We start from the raw sequence: 23,990 nt of genomic DNA, 5'->3' as shown, positions 1-23,990 counted from the left end.
TGTTGACTGTTTACATTTTATACAACACAATTTCATGAGTTAATTGTACATCTATGGAGCTCTTATGATAGAATAAAACATTAGCAATATCTCAAAAGTCCATTTAAATAGGAATGGCAGAAAAAGATAAACAAGCCAGCCATCTAACCCTTAAAGCTTGCCATTTTTAGGTATTTGACGATGGATCTGAATATTCTGGAATCCTGAAAGCATAATACTATAGCTTTGGTTTGTGTTTGTGTTTATGTCACATTAATATTTATGACTTGTCGTTCTAATCTAAGTGGTCACTTGTATGTCTGTTAGCAAAGATCAATTCTATTGGCAACACTTTAGTTATGTTAGAAGTATCTTTGTGTTTGTATTGTCTGTAAAATTGGAAGATTGCATTGATGTCAATTGACTTGCAGGCCAAACAGCAGAGAGAGTATATGGAGTTAGTTATCGATTGGTTATTTTTAAGTTGAAGGTTTGGGATACTCTGTGCTTCACCAGTATTTTAATAAATTACAGTTGATAATAGGAATTTTGAGGTGTGATTTAACTCTTTGGCTATTTTGATCCATTCGTCGAGTTTTTAGTTTGTATTGTTATTCTAGATGCGAATTCTCCTTTTTTCACAGCAGGTTCTTTAAATATGAATGCTGATACACTGTAAATCAGTCAAGCAGGACTCCAGTCAGAAACAGTGGATAATGTATAATATTCCCATTAAAGAATAATGCTTTAGTCATGTATGACACAAGCCGGTTAATTTGGCATAGCGATAGTGTGTGAGTGTCAAGTGCCCAGGACCATGGTTCAAAACCCCTCAGACAGATCCATTACCAATGATCCCATAATGGACAGCACAGTGAATACCTCTTGAGGTTGAAGCGACCATTAAACTGGTAATGGTTAGAATCCCTTCTCTTTGACAGAAGCAAGTTCAGATAAGTAATTCAATAATCCCGACTTAAAAGATTCAAATGTGCTGGCATTCTAGCTATTAATTGGGATGGAATTCCACAGACACACACAAAGGGATGAGACAGGTTTATCTAGAGAACAGATTGGGGCACAGGAGGTCAGTCCTTCTATAAGATCACAAGGCTCACAACAACAGAAGGTTTCACATACGACAAATAGAAGCTCCATTGTAATACTGTAATGCCTGTGTAAAAATGTAAGCTTTGCTCATTCACATCTGTAAGCTATAGAAATATGCCTTCACACTTCTAAAGAAATCCAGCAAGCAGCAAGCATTACAATACCACCAGCTCCTTCTTTTTAATACATGTTTAAAGTATCATGATCTTTCCCAGTTGCCAAGACCTGTGTAATCTTCAAAAGCTATTAAGAGACAAAGCATGTCATTTCATGCTTTAACAATATATCTTACCACATATTCAGTTAGTTTTCCATTCAATACAACATAAGGCTTTCTACATCCAAGGTTCGTATTTGAGCCATTCAGTGCCCTGTCTATTAAATTGCCTATTGTGTGACACAAAATAAACATTGGAGAGAATGTGGTCTCCTGAGTTTAATATAGTACCAGTCTCAGCCCCAGTGCCCTCAGTGGTTTTGTGTGCAATATGGAAACACATGATCAAATTTGTGTCCAGCAGGTAACCAAACTTTGAGATGCTGCTGTAAACCACATAGGTCCACATAGTAAACAAGGTCTGTTAAGAGTAATACTGTACATATATAATTTGAATTGCAAGATCATTAACATGAAACTGGTTCAGTCCAAACAAATGTATGTTTTCAGGAGCATTGTATTCTGCAAACTGTGTGAAAAATCTTAGTGTGAAACATTTTTTAAAAGGCAAATAATGCATTTCTATTCTCTTTTGGTTTGTGGAAAGGAAAACAGCATTTTTCTGCTTATGACTTTACCCAGGTAAACCTTTTTCAAAGGCCAGAGACCCTTCTGAATATAGCTTTACAAACTAAATCCCCTGTGCATGAAGCATTTAAAAGATACCTTGCAGAGATGCTTTGTACATAAAGGGGAGTACAGTGAAGGGCAAAACAGTGGACAGCTATCTTTGTTTGTATGAAGTCAGATTCTAGTGAGAAAAAGCTCCAAGCCACCTACACTGCACCTATGTGATATTGATTGGTGTGGATTATATAATTTTAGGACATATTGTCTGACTTGGTCGGGTCTTGGGTAGTTGGGTAGTTCTGCAAAGCAAAAGATGAAAAATGAACATTAATCAAACAGAATCAAAACGAATCTAGTCCTAGGTCAATAATCCATAGTGGGTTTTCCAAGCAAGCAGGGGTCGTGATTCTGGGGTGTTGATTTTTTTCTTTGTCTCTTTCTCTCTTGCTATAAAGCTCTCTTTCACCCCCTTTCTGCACTTCCCGTTAGGTACCATGCACTGTACTCTTGGCATCTGATTTCTTTAATGCTGGCCCTTGATACAGAACAGGGGCACTCACTACTACTTACCTGGCTGTTGCGGCTCAGATTTGTCATATTATTCAAACCATTACCGCAAGATGTCATATGAATCAAATTCGTCATTGCCATGTCTCTGGCCATTTTACAAACCGAAACATGTTTATTTTTCTTTTTAACTGATGACTCTTTTAGTGGTCTCTCAAAAGCGGAGGAAAGGTGTGTTGACATGGGCAAAACATCTGGTGCCCCATCATTTAAAGTCACAGTTTCTGGAACACTGACTGTATGTAATCTGGTAGGATTATTAAATGCTGTTGGTAAGACTAGGTTATATCTAACACATCTATTATTATTATTATTATTATTATTTTTATTTCTTGGCAGACGCCCTTATCCAGGGTGACTTACAACATAAGTGCAAACAAAGTGCAAAAATACAGTTAAGTACAAGGCATCAGTCATTACAAATTCAATATCTAGTGCCATATCTAGTGCCAGATATTACATTAAGAGCTTAGCAAATGATTCAACAACTAAAAAACGTACCCAAAGTTGATGCATCTGAGATTTTTTATATAGTATAGACACCCTTTTTATATTTCAGACAAATTTGTATTTTAGCTCTCCCTTGGTTGATTGTGCGTGGGGTCGGGCACTATTTTCATTGTAGTGTATAGTGTAATGTATTTGTGTACAGCATATATAGAAATCAAACTAAAGCTGTAAAGCATTCTGTGTATCACAACAGCATTAGAGAGAGCTCCTTAGGTGCCTCCAAGAATGTCTCCAAGAATGTCTGAAAAGTATAAAATAGCAACAAGGCATTGCTTTCCTGCTTCGTTTGTGATCAGGTTTATGTTTTGTCATTGTCTCTGAATTTACATTATGTTCCTCATTTCGCAGGTTTGTTTTCTTCCCAGATATTATTATAATGGGACAGTAGTGGGACATCCTTCTATGATATTTATATGTACCGAGACACTGCATTGTTAAAAAGTGGCTTCCTCAACATCCAGAGACCAACTGGTTGAGCAGATGGGCATTTGATCTTGCATATTCATCTTGCATGCTTTCGTCTATCTTATGACCCCAAATGTATTTTGTATGGCACACGCACAGTACTGGATTAAATGTCAAGTGAACTGCCATACAGAAATGATATATTCTGATGGTGTTTTATTTCCTCTGGAGGTTATTTGTCTAGTTGTGACAGTCAAAAGCTGTTCAATTTCAGTGTTCAACTGTAGGGCCCAAAGTTATGATACCTCAGAGTTTATAGTAATGAATGACTTTGAATGTATTGATGTATTTCAGCAGGGGATTTTGTATGGCCTTTTTCTCCATGTGAACTGGTGCGCTGCATTTCTTTTAACATATGTTACCAGGAAATCAAAAGAGATGCTGTTGTAACATGTTTCATAAGAAGCCCATAGAAGATTTTGAAAGGATCTTTCAGGGTATATGCTGACCTATTCTGCAATATTATCATCGCATAATATTCTGAGCAAATTCTATCTGAGTTTAAACCTTCATTAAGTTTAAACTAACAATTTCTCAGGCGGTTGTGTGTATAGCTAATACTCATATAATTAAATGGCTGTTTGATACAGAAACAATGTGCATGATGTTATTTTTAAGGAATATGGAGGAACAACAGAATGTTCAGTAATAGAAAAGTTATATTTTAAAATGGTGTAAACTTCAAATCGGAAGATGAAGCAAGATATACGCAGCAGACATTTAATTATGGATTTTTTTGTCACAGATACATTATGTGGTCGTTGTTGTGTAAGTGTGCACGTGTTTCTTTGGAGATTTAGTTAAGCAATAACTAGATACATTAAATTCTTATACAGTGATTACTCTAAGCTTATTGTAAGTCATAAACAAAGTATTTGCATTGTCTTTAAAAACAAATTAATTGGATGTTTAGTAGATAGCAGGTGGCAAATGCTGCAAATGCCATAAACTCTACTACTTAAAAGATAAAATGTACATTAGTGATTCCTTTTGGAGCCTCTTTGAGACTTAGTCATTTCTGAAATTAGGGGGAATGATTCATGATAAACCTTTAATAGATTAATCTCTTTGATTCAAATCATTGGTATTTTTTTCCAACTGTAAATTAACATGTATAAGTTAGTTTCAGAGCATAAACTATTAAGATATTTTTGGGGTATCAAGAGAATATTTTTTGAAGAGGTAGCCTGTGTCAAATTTGATCTACTCTAAACAGAACTATGCATTTCTAGGGTTTATTTTTTTTGCAGTATGACCCTTAAATTGGATCTCCTCATTCCTTGGTATTAACTCATTTTACTTTTTTTTTTTTTTTTTTTTTAGAAAATCTACCCCAGAGGTATCTCCCCAAATATCTGATTAAATAAATCAACATTAAATATTTATTCCCCATTGCTCGGGTTTGATACGGTTGCAAAACATTATATCTAATCACATTTTAGTTGGGGGAAAGCCTTTTTAAAAATGCTGCCCAGAAAGAACAGTCCAAGTGCAATGGATAATGAACGATTGTTACTTTGATGTTCTGCTGGGAGAGCTATCAGTCATGTCGAAGAGCAATGCCAAGAACAGCCTTCTGGTAGGGAATGAGTCTGAATTGTCTTTCTCTAACAAGCCAGGGAACTAAAGAAATGCACCAAGTTTCAATCTAAACTTTCCTTTTTTTTCTTCTTAAAGGGTCATCTTTTAAACCCAGCTGCAGTAAAGCAGAGAAGTATTTAGAATTCATCCCCATTAATCTACACACTCAAAGAATGCGAGTTAGCTGCCCAAGGAAAACAGGTACGTAAACACAGCTTGGCAGGTTTGTGCCTTTAAAGCTTTATTCCTAAACAGGTTGGTTTCCAGCTCAGTAAGCACATTTATATCAGGTATCTAGGTAGAGGAAACCGTCGAGTCCCCTTTGGAAGTAACAAAGACTGACAGTTCTGGGGTTCAGGGCTGCAGGGTCAGTCTGTGGTATTTTCTTATGCTCTACTTGTCCTGGTGTAAAGACAGCCAGTCTAATACAGTTAGCAGGAGGTGATCAGGGGCCTGACAGGTGAACATTAACACAGGTAGACAGGAACACAATGCACTAATGAAGCCTGGTAGTGTTTACAGAAGCAGCATAGGGTATTACTTTTCCATTGCCCTACTGTTTCAGAAAGCAGAAATGTCAGAATGCATCATATCAGCCAGCTGTTAACATCTCCAGTAGAAAAAAAAAGAAAAAGAAAAGCCTTTTAGGTATTTATAGTTTGATTGATAGGAGGAGAAAGAAATATGGGCCATGACACTAAACCCTACTGTGATCGTTAATCGTGTTGATTGAAGATTTATTTTGCCCGCAATTATCACAAACTTTAATCATTTCTAGGGGGAAAGAAAGAAATTTATTCAATCGCTGTTGGATTCCCTGTGAAATTCAATTCATCAAATATAACCATAAGCAAAATTGAAAACACAAAGATAAGTTGGAGCATTACTTTTGAAGCATGGGTTTTGTTTGCATTGCCTTTGTTTTTCACCTTTTTTTTGTTTTGTTTATAACTGTCAAACAATGTGAGTTAGGGAGAAAAATACCCTGCCTTGAAGAGACTCATGAATTTCAAATCACACACGGAAATACATGCATTATACTGTATTTATCGGTTTTATTAAAAGTCCTTTTCATGTTTGTGCGTGCCCAAGGTGTTACAACGTAGTTTGCCTCAAATGTATATTTCATTTACTGTGCATATAATCGAAATGAGAAAAACCTGTTCTAATAAGAGTGCTGAACGGCACTTTGCCTTTAAGTATCCAATTATTATTTATTTTATTTGTTTGATCCACAGTATTCTATTATATGCAGTAAATACAACAGCGCACCTGTGCTTCTGATATTCAGTGCTATTTTCCTTTAAATCAGGAAGCAGCGCGGCTGCATTTCTGTATGGTTTCATCAGTTTTGTCCAAATGTACTCCAGTAAAATTGTGAACCATAAGCCTTTTTCTTAGCTGCTGAAAGATGATGATTTATCTGTAATTCCTATTCACCCCCCCATGACAGAGACAGATAAGCCATGCAACGTTAAAGCTGCTCTTATGTGTAACACTTGACTTAGCACAGCAGAAAAGGAAAACAATGTTAAAATCCATCCAGTACTCATTAAAGTCATCTAATGTGTATGTTATCTCATTTGAAAGGTCTTCGGAATAGGTTCAATATTAATTGTATAATCATCACAGCATCAGCAATCAGTTTCTCTCTTGTAGGGATAATATCGTAGCTGCTGTCAGTATTCTTTTTTTTTTTAAGGACACGGAGGATGACTTCTGTTTGGTAAATAAATGAAGTTAATGAATTTAAAGCTTTAGAATATGGCACGTAAAGTTATTACGTTGTGGGAAATGAACAGCTCAAACCATAGGCACAATCGCTACAGCACCTGCTCCATCATGCGCTCTGTGCCATATGTTCAGAGCAAGTTTCTGTTAATTACAGACATGTTTTTTCATGTGTGACTTTCACTGGTGCCCCTAAAATTGTATCTAGGAACCTTTATTTCTGAGCATCTGAGAGCCGAGTAGCTGCCCTGCCCATTTGAGAACATTTGCACAATGGTAAAATTATGAGGATACCATGCCAATATCAATGTAGTTTTATTTCTCTGTTTTTTATTAATGTGCCACATTGTATCTTTTTTTTTTTTTTTTCTGACACTGCATTACTAACAGCAGTGCTGAAGGCAAAAGGTAAAAAGACGTCTGATTGGATATTATTGAATCCAATCTGAATATTGAGTCTGTATAAGCATTCACCCACCAAGGAAGAAAATCTCAATACGTTTGACTACACATATTTATATTGATATAATTTGTACATTTACACTCACCTAAAGGATTATTAGGAACACCTGTTTAATTTCTCATTAATGCAATTATCTAACCAACCAATCACATGGCAGTTGCTTCAATGCATTTAGGGGTGTGGTCCTGGTCAAGATAATCTCCTGAACTCCAAACTGAATGTCTGAATGGGAAAGAAAGGTGATATAAGCAATTTTGAGTGTGGCATGGTTGTTGGTGCCAGACGGGCCGGTCTGAGTATTTCACAATCTGCTCAGTTACTGGGATTTTCACGCACAACCATTTCTAGGGTTTACAAAGAATGGTGTGAAAAGGGAAAAACATCCAGTATGCGGCAGTCCTGTGGGCGAAAATGCCTTGTTGATGCTAGAGGTCAGAGGAGAATGGGCCGACTGATTCAAGCTGATAGAAGAGCAACTTTGTCTGAAATAACCACTCGTTACAACCGAGGTATGCAGCAAAGCATTTGTGAAGCCACAACACGTACAACCTTGAGGCGGATGGGCTACAACAGCAGAAGACCCCACCGGGTACCACTCATCTCCACTACAAATAGGAAAAAGAGGCTACAATTTGCACAAGCTCACCAAAATTGGACAGTTGAAGACTGGAAAAATGTTGCCTGGTCTGATGAGTCTCGATTTCTGTTGAGACATTCAGATGGTAGAGTCAGAATTTGGCATAAACAGAATGAGAACATGGATCCATCATGCCTTGTTACCACTGTGCAGGCTGGTGGTGGTGGTGTAATGGTGTGGGGGATGTTTTCTTGGCACACTTTAGGCCCCTTAGTGCCAATTGGGCATCGTTTAAATGCCACGGCCTACCTGAGCATTGTTTCTGACCATGTCCATCCCTTTATGACCACCATGTACCCATCCTCTGATGGCTACTTCCAGCAGGATAATGCACCATGTCACAAAGGTCGAATCATTTCAAATTGGTTTCTTGAACATGACAATGAGTTCACTGTACTAAACTGGCCCCCACAGTCACCAGATCTCAACCCAATAGAGCATCTTTGGGATGTGGTGGAACGGGAGCTTCGTGCCCTGGATGTGCATCCCACAAATCTCCATCAACTGCAAGATGCTATCCTATCAATATGGGCCAACATTTCTAAAGAATGCTTTCAGCACCTTGTTGAATCAATGCCACGTAGAATTAAGGCAGTTCTGAAGGCGAAAGGGGATCAAACACAGTATTAGTATGGTGTTCCTAATAATCCTTTAGGTGAGTGTATATAAAAACAATAAGCTTGTGATTTTTTTTTATCAAACTCCACTTGACCTGCAATCTGAGAATTTTGTTCAGCTCAGAATAAAAGTGTTCTCAGAAATATGACCTACTTCAATTGTAAAATTTTCTGGGGTTTCTTCTTTATGTTAATCAATTCAGTTCACCCTGGTGTAAATATGTTTCTTTGATGGAGAAAATACAAATAAAATACATAAATAAAAAAGTGATTCCCATTATTCTATTAATTGGAGCAATCGGCCTATCTATATACATTTTATCAAAGAAAGTAATTTTTTACTGATAATGAAAAGATTAGGGTTTTTCCCTGTAACTGAAAAGAATCCCACATTTGATATTAATTTGTTAGCAGGATGTTTGCCAAAACATAAATTTTGCTGCGAATAGAAGCATTACCCAAATTAATAATCCTTTATTTTTTCATTTATCTTTTTATTTGTCTTTTTTTACTTATTTATGTATGTATTTAGGTATTTATAAAGATTGTCCCCAGATAGCTTTGTTAAATTTGTCATCAACTTGCTGAAATAGAACAGCATGCAAATGTGATACATTTAAACCATCAATACTGTGTCACAAAATTAATTAAAATATAATATACACCGATCAGCCATAACATTATAACCACTGACAGGTGAAGTGAATAACAATGATAATCTCATTATCATGGCACCTGTCAGTGGGTGGGATATATTAGGCAGCAAGTGAACATTTTGTTCTCAAAGTTGATGTGTTAGAAGCAGGAAAAATGGGCAAGCGTAAGGATCTGAGCGACTTTGACAAGGGCCAAATTGTGATGGCTAGATGACTGGGTCAGAGCATCTCCAAAACTGCAGCTCTTGTTGGGTGTTCCCGGTCTGCAGTGGTCAGTACCTATCAAAAGTGGTCCAAGGAAGGAAAAGCGGTGAACCGGCGACAGGGTCATGGATGGCCAAGGCTCATTGATGCACGTTGCGAGCGAAGGCTGGCCCGTGTGTCCAACAGCCGAGCTACTGTAGCTCAAATTGCTGAAAAAGTGAGTGCTGATTCTGATAGAAAGGTATCACACAGTGCATCGCATTTTGTTGCGTATGGGGCTGCGTAGCCGCAGACCAGTCAGGGTGCCCATGCTGACCCCTGTCCACTGCCAAAAGTGCCTATAATGGGCGCATGAACATCAGAACTGCACCACGGAGCAATGGAAGAAGGTGGCCTGGTCTGATGAATCACGAGTTCAAGGTGTTGACTTGGCCTCCAAATTCCCCAGATCTCAATCCAATCGAGCATCTGTGGGATGTGCTAGACAAACAAGTCCAATCCATGGAGGCCCCACCTGGCAACTTACAGGACTTAAAGGATCTGCTGCTAACGTCTTGGTGCCAGATACCACAGCACACCTTCAGAGGTCTAGTGGAGTCCATGCCTCGACAGGTCAGGGCTGTTTTGGCGGCAAAAGGGGGACCTACACAATATTAGGCAGGTGGTCATAATGTTATGGCTGATCGGTGTATATTAACATATATATGTCAGCTTGATATAGTCTTTGAAATGGTCCTGATAAATATATTGAAAGTTCACACAATGCTTTGAAATGGCATCTCATTGCAATATTCAACCAGATGTTTACAAGGTTTTTGAGATGTTTACAATGGTGCTGTCCTAAGCCTTTGTCTGTAACCTTGTTTCTTTTCAGACGCAGCTTATGATGTCATTACTGTTGGCGCCCCTGCGGCCCATTTTCAGGGATTTAAAAATGGAGGTCTTCAGAGGCTGTTAAGTAGATTTGAAGCAGAAAAGAAGAAGTGAGTAAATCAAATGTACCTCATGTAATTTGCATGCCAGCTATTGTTTTATATAGCTGTTTGTGGGTCATACTGCTTTTCATAAATATATATTACTTTTTTTTGTATTTTTGTGTAAAGTGAATGCCAAGACAATCTGCACTAATTGCAAAGAACCATCTTTAAGCATAGCTGTAGTGTAGCACTTCCCACTGTTAAATTGTAGAGGCTGTAATAAAGAGCAACCATTTAATCAACCCACTTGAATGCGGAACTACCAAATAGCACTGCTGGCTTTCAACCTTTATTTCTGTATGCTGTACATTTCTTTAAAATTGTATTTAGAATTGTTAACTCAGATCTGTTTCTTAATTAAACCAAAGTTGCATGGTAGAGACCAAACTAGCTCAACCTCTTTTTAGCAGTGTAATTATAGTGTATAGAAGCACACCTGAGTGTGTCCAAAACACAGCAAGCAACAAACTCTCTAACCCCGAAATGCCCTGATGAGAGATGTTTGTACATATAGTTGTATGTATTTATGATTTTTGAATGGCTATAGTCAGTCTGTATTGTTTAATAAAACAACCATATCCTATCTGGAGATAGCTATTGTTAATTGGATTAATTACACAGGGTGATCCTAAATCCTTCAGGTTACAGGGAGAACAGCTCCCAATAAAATAAAGATATATGTTCAAAAGAAGAATATTGTATTACTTTTTGGTCACCCGACCTTTGTCAAGAAAAAGCGCGTCAGTTTTTTACATCATTAAATATTTTGTAGAGACGTTTCAGTGTGTGCAGATTTTTTTTCTTTCTTTTTTAATTGGATTCATTACATAATTGCAAAATGTTGTGTTTTTAATTAGTCAGGTACTACACACTGAAACACCTGTTAAAACAATAAGCATGACAGCAAGCACAGGGACTTTTTGTTCGGAGTGAAAGAAGGCACTTTTTAAGTAAATCACTTTTAATTGACTTGAAACATCGTGCTAATGAAGGCAGGCAGTTTAAGTGCAAATAAACATTAAATGCTGGTAGCAAATGTGAAGAAAATAAATGTAATTGACTGGGTTTACATGCACCTGAAAACCACCTCCACACATAGCATGTACATTAGTCACGTTAAAGCAAAAGCACATTCTTCAGGGTAGGGTCAGTGTCAGTATCAATGAGTATTTATATCCACTTTCATTTTCATACTTACATTAGGAACTGTGTTGTCCTAATATTGTTGGGGATTGGGAAGCAGTATGAAAACTCAATGCAGGTTTACAAAATAAATAAATAGAAATACAACTATTTTAACATTTACAGTAATTTAATTATATATACATTACCATTCTTCTCACAGCCATAAACAAAGTATTGTTATGTGTGGTGTCGTCCAATATGTATGTACAGTATGCTGTTGTATCCCATAAGCATAAAAGCATCAAAACAGTTTGCAGAACAATTAATAGCGATTAAACCATTTTGTACCATCCTAATCATGTGACAAGAATGAAGGCTAAATAACTTTTTCTTTCATCAAGAGCAAAGAAGTAGGGGTACAAAAAGAATGTCTAAACTGACTAGTATTAACTGTCACAGCCAAATCAACATATATATATATATATATTTTTTTTTATTATTATTTATTTTTTTTATTTATTTTATTTTAAAAAATGTAATAATCCCTGAGGAACCTGAAAGAATTGAAGACTATAAGACAGCAGGAAACAATACAATAAAGGCTGAATTAGTGCAGTTAGGTGACTGTTTGTGTCATGAAATCCAGGTGGGTGAATCGTTCAAAGAACTGTAAAAATTGTTAGCATACAAATTATTCTAGCTGATGGCTGACTAAATACATTCATAAATGCTATTATAAAAATACCATCAAATATAAGCAGTAATACAGTGTAAATCTGTTGTTTTCTTTTTTCCTCTTTTTCTGCTAAGAATGGACAAGCTTTGCTTTTTTTAAGCATTGTTATTGTAAAATCAATTTTGATTAGTCTTCGGAGTTGACATGCTGCATGGTAATAGGCTTTTTAAAATGAGATCATTAGTTTAGTACAGTACAATTATTTAACCCCATAGATCACTCACCATAAGAGAAATATTAACCTTTTCTGCTCTGACTGCAGCATTCCTTACTTTTCAGACAATTTGGGTTTCACAACAGTTAGCAACATGGAGCTCAGTCACAAAAGGGAAGTCTCTCTTCAGGCCCTTTTGATTTTAACAAAATGTTTCCTGGCTGTATCTGACAGAAACGGATCTGCAGCACTAGACAACCAACTCCCCCCCTGCTATTATTAAGACTTTCCAGCAGAGCCTTCACTTGAAAATGAAAAGCTGATGCCTTTCACAATGAAAGAGAATCCCACTTTACTTTCTGACACCTGCCTACCAGAATACCCAAGCAGTGTTTTTTTTTTGTCATTCTGTTTTGATTTTTGCGGCTGCTCTTGTTAGTGCTGTCAAAAGAGAAAGAAAATGATGCATTTGTCACCTGGATAGCCTTTGTTCAACTTTTCATTTGCGTCGAAAAGTTCAGTTCATTTGTAATACTGCAAAATTCAGCTCTTGGCATGTGAGTTTGGGGGGTTTGTTCAGTGCTTTGAAACGTATTTGCGGGCTCTGATCCAGGAAGTCAGGAGAATGATGGTTCTGCTTCATTTATGTCATTTTGAGAAATATATGTGTCAAGGCATTGGCATTAAAAGGGTTAGAGGATGCAATTGCATTGGAAATAATGACAGACGTGCTGTTTTGTATGTTAATTATAGCACATTGTCTCCTGAGAAGACTATAGATAATGCTCTCTAGTTACTGATACAATTACTGGCATGTCACTATTTGTTGCAATGAGATAGATATCTTTCATTTACACTGAAGGCACTATCACACTGAATTACTTCAGTGATATACTGACATGAATAGGGTTAAAAGCATGGTGCACTATGAGCTACATGGCATCACAGCAGTTAACAGAATTGTATAGATCCCCCCATGGTGTAAGGTATAGTAATGTTTGTGTCTTTACAATTTTGTGCTTGGTATTTTGTAACGGATATATTCTCAGTATGTCAGGGCAGCTCAATTGAAAGTGGCAGGGTATTTTGCGTAATAATTTCTGTACAGGGCTTCACTCAACTTGGATTACTGCTATGACTCTTTGGGGCATGGGGTGTCCACTGGCCATAGTATGAATAGTTGAATTTTAATGCCATGATTCAGAGGAGAAAACAGTTCATGCTTAAAAATATTATATTTTTTATTTAAAGGTAGATTACTCTGTGATAAATGAGAACAGACAGGGAATCAATGGTGGAAGAAGGAACTCGGACAGAAATTTCTGTATCTCTTGGGTCTTCTGCAAAACACATTCAATGCTCCAGATACATAGATTGAAAACATTTTTTGAGGCCAAATCCTGTATAAGCAAAAACTCAGGGGGCCAAGAAAAGCTCACAATCTGTGATGAAAGGAAATTCAAACTAAACTTTTTAAGAGAATGTAAAAACATCTAGACAGCTATATAGTGAACTTTAGGAATTACCAATTCCTAGGATGAGCCTTCTGTAATCCGATACTGAAGGATCTACAGGTAGTTTTTTTACTCACTTGTCATCTAATATGAATTACACAATATTACATTTGTCAACATGGTTCCATCCTAAGCTGCATATCGAACTGGATTCATTCACTTTTTCATCCCCAACGCTCCAGGTATTAGAGTCTTATACTGTATCTATTCTTATTCGTGCCACCACCATGAGATTCAGACAAGTGGCAAAAAGCAACAGCAAACTGCAATCTCCAGAAACACTGATAAAAAGTTCAAGAAAAAGCTCACCCTTTGACAAATCATTTATTAATGGTAATCTGATCACCCTAATTGACAGAAAACATAAACACATGGGAAAAATTACAAAAATGTAAAATACTGGATACCCTTCTACAAGATGTACAAGATCTAAAAAGAAACACTTAGATTTACTTACTCTAAATTTGAAGAGACCAGAAAAGAAGCATTTGAATGGCAAGACAGTCAAATCCCTGGAACACAAAGTGAAGAAAACCTGGTCCTTCATGGCAGATCCATGTGAGACAATATTGTTTTCACTGGGATTATGGAAGAAAAGAGAGAAGAATCCCAGAATCCTTCATCAAAACCTTCATGAGAGATGAGCTGACACTTCCCAAGGACAAAGTACAATCAATAAGCTTCCACAGAGCCCATTGAATCAGAAAACCCAGAACATCCACCTTGAATCAAGAACCACCTCCACGACTGTTGACAAGTGTGAGCATTTCAAAGACAAGAAACTTGTAGAAAACAGAGAAAGTCTTCTGACAGCTAAAAACTTTTAGTTCCTACCAAAAATAACTGAACACCATTTAAGTGCACAAGTCTGATGCACAAGTTACACATTGATTTAGAGACCTGCATATTCACTACATGGTTGAATGCCATTAGAAGATGGATGTATATCACTGCAGCATTTAGCTAAGCTAGCAGCTCACCACACTGTCTAATTGTGATACAATTTTGATTGAAGCCAATGTGTTTGTTATTTAAATAATGCTCTATGCTAACTCCCCTCCCCTAAACGCGTTCCACATAATGCCCACTTCCATTTTCATCCCTTATTCTCCACTCTCTCCTTTCTTGTTTATGTTTGTCTTTCCTTCTGTGTGTCTAATGATCTCCCCCATTATCAGGATTGTTTCATTTTCTGTATCCATGGTAATCATATGGTTTTATATGGTTCAATTAACAAGCCCTTCCTCTCTGTCATGTCTCAACACAAAGCATTTGTGTTCTGGAATATGCATTGCATCAATTATCTAGCAAAACCAACTAAGATTCTCAATGCTATGAATAAAGAAAGTGTACATGTATTTAACACAAGAGACCCAGAAATATCAAGCTAAATGGATAGGCCACACCCACTTTGTGTCTAACGATTGCAACTTCGGACTAGGTATACTTATAAATAGAAGCTTACCATTCACAATATTGGCTTCTGTTGCAACCCAGAGGGAAGATATATTTGAATAAATGGCAAAAGTGAATCAGAACTGTTCACAATAGCAAATCTGTATGGACCTAATTGACTCTCCAACATTTCTTCCATTTTTGTTTTTCTCCTACTTATTCCAATTCCCAGACTCCACAATAATAATTGGAGGGGGTTTTAATACAGTCCTCAATCCAATCTGGCCCTGTCACATCAGTACAACTGGGAACACTGAAGGACTGGGCAAAGATTCCTTATGAATGTTTGCCACAGTAATGTTCAATTTTTTACCATACTTTGCTACACTTCACTGTGGTTTTATCATGCTATACTACAGTAAACATGTACAAAGGAGGCTTCAGCTGAACAAATATGTGGTTAGTAAATAGTCTGTAGAGGAACAATGACACGTGAATCCATAAAATGCTTGCAATTAATGTTAAATCACAGGTCCTTATGCTGAATGTGGACTGAAACTGTTTTCAAAAGGAAGAGTTGGTGACACATTTCATCCTTAATCCTAATTGAACATGTACAGGTAATTTTAAACAAGTGTCAAGAAATATTGACTGTGGAATAGAAGACTTGAAGGGTCACCAGCAAGCAACTCTCCAGACAGCATACACTCTTCATATACTTTTAACACATGATGAATGGATGGCTTAAAAACATTTCAGGAAATGATATCCATAAATAAACACACACACACACACACACACACACACACGCGTGCACACACACACATATATAATATAATATCTAAGCAGGTCTAAAATTGTACTAAACTAAATGTTCTAAACTGATGTTTTACCTTTCACAATAGATACATAGGGCTTTTGTATAAAAGAAAAATAATATATAGTTTTTATAGTTTGTCATCAAAATAAGATGATATATAATGGAAAACCATTTTACAGACAGCAATGTACAACCTACAAGTTGCAAACCATTAAGTTTATAATTTATAACACCTGTGTTGCGGTTTTCTCCAAAATAAATGCTTCAATAGCCATCACTCCTCTGTCATTGGTGCATAAGCCACATTTACGCCGTTGTTAAAATGACACTGGAATTTCAGCTCCAAGAAAACATTGTTTGTAAGAAATAGAAATGAACCATTCGACAAGATACCACAGAAACCATCTAATCAGTAATACGGCTTTAGCTGTGTTTAATCATGAGCCAATGTCTTAGATAGATATAAAAGGCAATGGAAGCCCAAGCAGCCAAATGTTGCGCTGTCTGTGAATCAAACTTTGATCCATGAGCTTTAATGCAATAATAGAAAAAAGCATTGATGGGCTTATGTGACTCAACAGTCACCATTGCTGTCAAAACTTTTCTTAGATCTTTATTAGTCTGTCTTGCTCATGCCTCTTGGGAGTTCAGCTTAAGCCAAGTCATAGCGTTTACCAGCTGTATGAGTTTATAAGAGATCAACAAAACTTAGCACACTGAATATCAGTCTGAAGTGCTTTTAATAGCATACATATTACTATGTATGAATGGGTGCATTATTTATGAGGATATCTTGTTATTATTGTGCACCTGGAGAATGGTGAGTGTTCAAAAAGAGCCATAAAAGTTAGATGATGTTTCTCCTATGCCTGTCCTCGAATGATTTTAAAATGTTATGTTTATAAGATCAAACAAAATCAATCAACTGCAAGTATGAATATTCACTTCATAAAATCCACAGAACTCACATATTTAGTGGACACTTTCTTAGAAAGGAAGAAACTTTTCCCCCCTGCAGTTATGTTTTTTCTTTCCATTATGAGCTTTGTTGTTGGATAAGGGTCAGTTGACACTGAGATAATTACCCATTCAAGGCAAGATTAAAGAAACAAAAGCAGACAAACAAATATTCTATAAAAAAAAATGTGTTAGTCCACAGAAAAAAATCAACTTTACAAAACATTACAGTAGTAATAGTGTAGTTTAGGGATTGTCGTCTTGCTCAGACTATTAGTTCAATACTTTGACAATGTCGTTGGCCATGACTATAGGTATTTTAATCAGTGAGCCAAGGAATAGGGTATTTGCCTTTTTGAGAACTAGTCTCTGGACACATGAATTTATGCACCATTCAGTGCGGTAAGTGAGCTAGGGAGCATGTGTGCTGTTTCTTAACATGTTGGTAAGTGATTTGACTGTTGCCCAGTGTGAAGCTGTGAATTGGTAGCAGATGGCATAGATTAATGCAGACTGGAAAGCAGCAGCACTGACTCTAATGGTAGGTTTTCAAAGGAGAATGACTAATTAGATACAGGGAAACCCAAAAGCCTTAGGTCTAATGAAAAATTGGTTCTATAGCTATTAATTCCTCCGTAAATCAAAGCAAGCGTACATATAATAGATTAAACTTGTTGAAGTGCAAAGATACTGCTTTCTTAAATAAAATGCAATTATGCTGCGATACGAATTGTGTTGTTTGCATAAGAATTATTTCAATACCACAGGTTGGTAGTTCTCAGTAAGTCACCGGAGACTTTTACAGCACAAGGATTTAATTTCTGACCTTTTCATGGACCTGTTTAATCGTTTTTTAAGATTACACTTTTTTTTGCATAGATCATTGAGTATTTAAGGAACTTAATTATACTTAATTATTTAACATTCCTGAAAGGACTCTCTCTCCCCAGACTTGGCTTAGATTGTGTCTAAATCTCTTGCAGAGATAAAGTATTAGGACTGTGTGTAAAAACAGTTTACAGACTCCAGTTTCAGAGTCCCACTTGCTCACAGCTCAATTAATGGATGATAATGTCCCTTGTACTATTAGCCTCTTGTTGGGTTATGATTATGTGTTGATTGGGATTGCACATGCTCGATTAAATTGCATTTTCTAGCATGATGCTGTCACCCTGTGCTCTAAACATCTTATAGAACTACAAAGACACATCCTACAACATGTAACAAAGTATTAGGACTCTGGTGAGAGACAAGCAGAAAGCTTATGAAAAAAATAACTGTTAGCAGCTCTAAATCTGTCATCTATTTCTGATCACACACTTCTCCTGGGGATGTTATGAAGATCTAGTCAGCTTTTATAGTGACCTTAAGGGTGTAGGACAAGGACTTTGTCAATTGACCGCATTGCCTGGTCACTTGAGGGATTAAATGTGATTTGTTTATGGTTCATCATGCAGTGAAAATGTGCTTCCTCTTGGTTACTTGAGGAATCTAGAAAATAAAGTTGTTATGAAATGCTAATACCTTCAAAAGAAAGATTTCCAAAGTACAGGAGTTGTTTGAATTGAAGGTGGTCAGTATGCCAGAGAGAATAAAGTATTCCCTGTTGCAGTTTTGCTGCGATTCAAATAAATAAATGAAAACCCACAGCAGTCAAAATCATTTCTTAAAAGGAAGATTACCTTGTGGACTAATCCCTGTAAATTAAAAGCTTTGTGCAGTTCATTTGTATTACTAAATGAGTCACTGTGGCCTTTTTTTTTTTTTTTCTGCCTGGCTAAGCGAATATAACTTTCCTCCAACTTTCTCCACTTTTTGACCTGGAAGATATTCATTTGTTTGTCAGTGTCAAGAGGTAAAGCACTTCGCATTATGATCAGGCTAGAACCCGACCGATACAGGTTTTTTGGGTCCGATACTGATAAATGGGAACTTTCCCGATTACCGATATATCTGCCAGTTAGAATGCAAAACAGACATTTTCTAGCATGGACCCCTCAAATATTTCCCTGTCAGAGAGAAATGTCATATATTCACTGAAGGCAGGATTTTTACATTTTACATAGTAAACTTAACATTACTTTTCATCATAAATAAAAACCACAAATCAAACATTGTAAAAATAAATTAAGTTAGAATAAGGGAGAATATTTGCAGGTTATCGTGCAGGCAGCACAGCACAGCTGCATTTGTTTTATAAAATGTATTTAAAAATGCCCTCGAAAGTGTAACTTATTTAATACGTATGTTAAACGTATTGTAATACGAATCACAGCCAAAACACGATGTAGGATTTGAAATAGTTTTATAAATATCATGTATAGTTTCAGTTTTATCCAATATTGTCTGAGAGATGCGTTTCATTTTCTTTAGATGTTTTACTGTGATCTGAGCTTGCTTGTCATTTAGAGACAGTCTTTGTTTGCTGATATCCAAGTCAAAATCTTCTGCGAACATTTACTGTTTTTCTTTATTTTAATTGCTATTATGATTTTTGAAAAGAGATTTAATTAACGTTTCAGTAGAAATGCGTCTCTGTGCCACAGTATACGGTAATCTTCAGTCATGACAGAAAAACAGTAATCAAAACCATGGACACTCAAATGCAGCACAGCTTTCAAAAACACTTTCCATTGGTAATGAGGGTTTATGAGCGCTGTGTTTCTCAGTGGGTGTGGGTTTGTTACACCGCAGTGTAAAGTAGTGCAGTGTGTATGGCAACGCTCTGCTGAGAGTCAGTGTGAGTCAGAATCTTCCAGCGAAAACTAATAACTATGTTAAAAAATAATGGTAAATCATTATAATAACAACTGTTAAACCAAATAAACATGTATTGATTTATTGTCTGAAGTCTGACAAAGGATTTTATGGTAATTTAAAAGTCTGAATTTTATATTTTATAAAACAATAAACTTTAACACACTCTCTATACAATTCCTATTATCTCAATTAATCTCCGCTTTTAAATACAAATCAGAACTATTTGGAAGACATACACAACCCAAATTCTCTTCTCGTTTGGAAGTGGATCCCAGTTTTTTGTTACTTTGTTTTACAGAAATAAGTGATACAACTAGGAACTCCAACATGATATTAATCTATCAAACGTGCATACAGAACTGTGTCTGGGAGACCAATGAAAGTCCCATATATCTGTGTTCATTTGATATTATGTGAGAACTCATTTATAGAGGGTAACGCTACCAAGATCCATTATGTCACTGTAGGCAGAATGCTGGCTTGCACTCAGTTTTACTGATGGGTTGGGACAGAAGCCTCGGTAAGGTTAATCAATACCACAATTCAATGTCTAGAAAGCCTTTCACACCCGGAGTCTTGGCATTTAACTTGGATTAATATACACTGAAACAGCAGTTTAAGAAATCTTCCATTGTAATTTTTGCTTAATTGAAGCCTGTGGGTAACTCGGAACAAAAGAAATGGGCTGAAGTTTGGTATAATAGAACGGCGGTGAAATGTTTAAACTCTGTACAGTTAATCTTGGATAAGGGGGGCAGGCAGATAGGTAGCTTGCTGGATAGATGGAAGAAATGAGGCAGATTATTTGAATTCATTTAATACACACAACAATGTAATCAGGTGAAATATCGATTAATTAGGGATGATATATTGTAAAATATTTTGGGATTCCTTGAATAACCTTTTTATTTTAGAAGTGATCTGTTTGAAAGATTTAGATAACTGTCATCAAAGGATGAGGCTAATATACTTCAGCCCCTGTTTTTAAGGAGGTCAGGCTGCAGTGTTTACAAAGACAATAGTTGTCTGATCTCAGTTTTGTCAGTAACGGCAAAAGAGTCATGTTCAGTTATTTTGTTTGTTTGTTTGTTTGTTTGTTTGTTTTGAATAAGCAATTTCTAGCTCATGTATCTGACAGGAATTGCTTAGCAGGTATAGAGAGGTTATGCTTGAGGGACAGGGAGAAAAATGCTGTGTTACTGTAAACTTCCTTGTTTACTGGAAGATAATGATAAAGTCAGGAATGTGTACTAATGCACTTTGCAGTGGCAGCTTTAATTGCATCCCCACTGCGTTGCACACATCTCAACATGTCTGCGTAACACCAGTTGGCAATTTTACAAAACTGACAATGCCAGGGCTCTGAAACAAAATCCAGACTGAAATCAGCAGTTTGCAGGCATTTTTTTTCCCCCTTCATTTTAAATGACTTCGGAAGGGGGGTGGGAGGAATCTCTTTACTCGATTGGGAAGAGCTAAACCTGCCTCTCGTCTGCAGCATTCTGCTCATGTTGACTGTCAAACCATGCTGGAAGCTCTTTATTATTACTTTTTTTCCTCACATTAATTAGCTATGCACCAGAGACTGCCAGTTAATTAGACAGAGGCTTGTGCATCTCTTCCTCTCATTACTGTCATAACCAATTCTTATTGATAATGTATGAAAATCAAGGGAAATGTTACCGTTTGATGGTTGAGCTAATGCAAGTTAATAAATTCTTTGGAGTCCAAGTAGCAGCTCAAAGCTTCTCCTACCCTGGTCTGAGCCACACATGACCAGTGTGGGCTTCTCTGCTCTATCCAGTGTCCCCCCTTTGCAGCAAGGTCTAGTTAAAGCCACACACAACTTGCAGGAACAAACTGAATTAATTGGTCTTTAATTATATTTTCCTCCAGTTGCTGTTTCCAGGTGTACAGGCATGGAACAGCTTGTCATCGGACTCTGATGATAAAGTATGTTAGTTTTTTTTTATTTTCATGGAAAATCCTAAGCTTTGCTTTTTCATGAAGACCTTTTGAAAAGAAGATCCACATTTCCTGTCAAAGTTCCACACCAATTGGCATGTCATGTTTCCATTGATAACAACTTTGTTATCATTGACTGTAAAACACTAATGGTTCTTTCCCTGATTGATCAGCACTGCTATACTGCTGTAGAATTGAGATTTAATTATTTTTCATGTTTTCACCTTATCATTATCCAATTTGGAAGTGCCAATTGTTGTTAAATCGTAATGACTACTATGCTTCCCCGCTTCCTTCGAGGGGGAGGGAGGGGGTGCAAAATCATACTGCTATCCCACCAACTTCATCTGAGAATGCCAGATGCTTATATAACCACTGTTAATCCATGGAGAACACAGGGGAGCTTGAGTGACAAGACAATTGCATCTTTAACTGATACCACCAATGCTCTGATGTGCTTAGACCTCAATAAAGGTCAGTTACATAACAATCATAGGTTCCCCCAGTCCAATATAACCTAATACCACCAATAATTGGCCAGTTTTCCAACTTCATTGTGGTTGTTTTGTCTTTCTGCACTTTAAAATGTGGCACCACCCACATTAAACCATGCAAACTTCCTGAACTGATAAAGGATTTACTAACAAGTAAGATCTGTACACATATTACAGTTACTGTAACAAACCTATAGCTTGTCTAAATAATTCCCTTATACATACACTGAATTCAAATAAATTATCTTACTTCTTGATTAAATGTTGATAATCAGGATTTATATAAAAAGTGTCTGACATTTCTTTAACATTTAGGGCCGGATTAAATCAAAACTTTGACCTACCCGCTAATAGAAAACTACAGAACTGTACTCAGTTGCGGCTTCATTTTTAGTAAGATGACATTTTCTATGGCAAGCCAAATTATCATTTAGAGATATCTCTAAATGCATTTAAAGATATCTTCCAATATTTAAAGATATCTCTAAATGATTTGCAGATATCTCTAAATCATTTCAAGATATCTGCAAATCATTTAGAGATATCTGCAAATCATTTAGAGATATCTTCAAATAACATTCTGTTCATTTAGAGATATCTGCAAATCATTTCAAGATATCTTCAAATGACTTCCTGTATTTTGGCTGAGATTATCATTTACTGTTTCCTTATTCAGTTACATAGAAATTAATGAATGAGTTAACAGGAAGTGATAATCTTGGGCTACGTACAGGAAGTCATTTGAAGATATCTCTAAATGATTTGCAGATATCTCTAAATGATTTAGCGATATCTGCAAATCATTTAGAGATATCTCTAAATTTATTTTTAAATGAGATATCTTGAAATGATTTGTAGATATTTCTAATTGATTTGCAGATATCTTTAAATGATTTCGAGATATCTTGATATATTTGAAGATATCTTTAAATATTTGAAGATGGGCTACAACAACAGAAGACCCCACCGGGTACCACTCATCTCCACTACAAATAGGAAAAAGAGGCTACAATTTGCACAAGCTCACCAAAATTGGACAGTTGAAGACTGGAAAAATGTTGCCTGGTCTGATGAGTCTCGATTTCTGTTGAGACATTCAGATGGTAGAGTCAGAATTTGGCGTAAACAGAATGAGAACATGGATCCATCATGCCTTGTTACCACTGTGCAGGCTGGTGGTGGTGGTGTAATGGTGTGGGGAATGTTTTCTTGGCACACTTTAGGCCCCTTAGTGCCAATTGGGCATCGTTTAAATGCCACGGCCTACCTGAGCATTGTTTCTGACCATGTCCATTCCTTTATGACCACCATGTACCCATCCTCTGATGGCTACTTCCAGCAGGATAATGCACCATGTCACAAAGGTCGAATCATTTCAAATTGGTTTCTTGAACATGACAATGAGTTCACTGTACTAAACTGGCCCCCACAGTCACCAGATCTCAACCCAATAGAGCATCTTTGGGATGTGGTGGAACGGGAGCTTCGTGCCCTGGATGTGCATCCCACAAATCTCCATCAACTGCAAGATGCTATCCTATCAATATGGGCCAACATTTCTAAAGAATGCTTTCAGCACCTTGTTGAATCAATGCCATGTAGAATTAAGGCAGTTCTGAAGGCGAAAGGGGGTCAAACACAGTATTAGTATGGTGTTCCTAATAATCCTTTAGGTGAGTGTATGTGGGAAATATATTTTTTTATCGAAAAACTTTTTAATAAGGTAATAGAATACTAGAGAAATAGCAGGTTTTTTAATGTTAATTAATTATTTTGGTGTAAAATT

At 36.6% G+C, this 23,990-nt stretch overlaps 1 protein-coding gene across 7 annotated transcripts in view; it reads left to right on the top strand.

Moving 5' to 3' along the window:
• Nucleotides 1-23,990, top strand: part of inpp4b (inositol polyphosphate-4-phosphatase type II B) — a 451,889-nt gene that overhangs the window by 362,692 nt on the left and 65,207 nt on the right. For all 7 annotated transcript variants that reach the window (XM_066718396.1, XM_066718398.1, XM_066718399.1 and 4 more), the window contains 2 exons: nucleotides 5,096-5,200; nucleotides 10,182-10,290. In XM_066718396.1, coding sequence (XP_066574493.1) covers nucleotides 5,096-5,200; nucleotides 10,182-10,290 — 214 coding nt within the window. The remainder of the gene's footprint in view (nucleotides 1-5,095; nucleotides 5,201-10,181; nucleotides 10,291-23,990) is intronic.

The sequence above is a fragment of the Amia ocellicauda genome, chromosome 12, assembly GCF_036373705.1.
Source record: "Amia ocellicauda isolate fAmiCal2 chromosome 12, fAmiCal2.hap1, whole genome shotgun sequence".
Classification (NCBI taxonomy): domain Eukaryota; kingdom Metazoa; phylum Chordata; class Actinopteri; order Amiiformes; family Amiidae; genus Amia; species Amia ocellicauda.
Note: the sequence above shows the minus strand (reverse complement) of the source record. Positions and strands in the feature narration are given on the sequence as shown.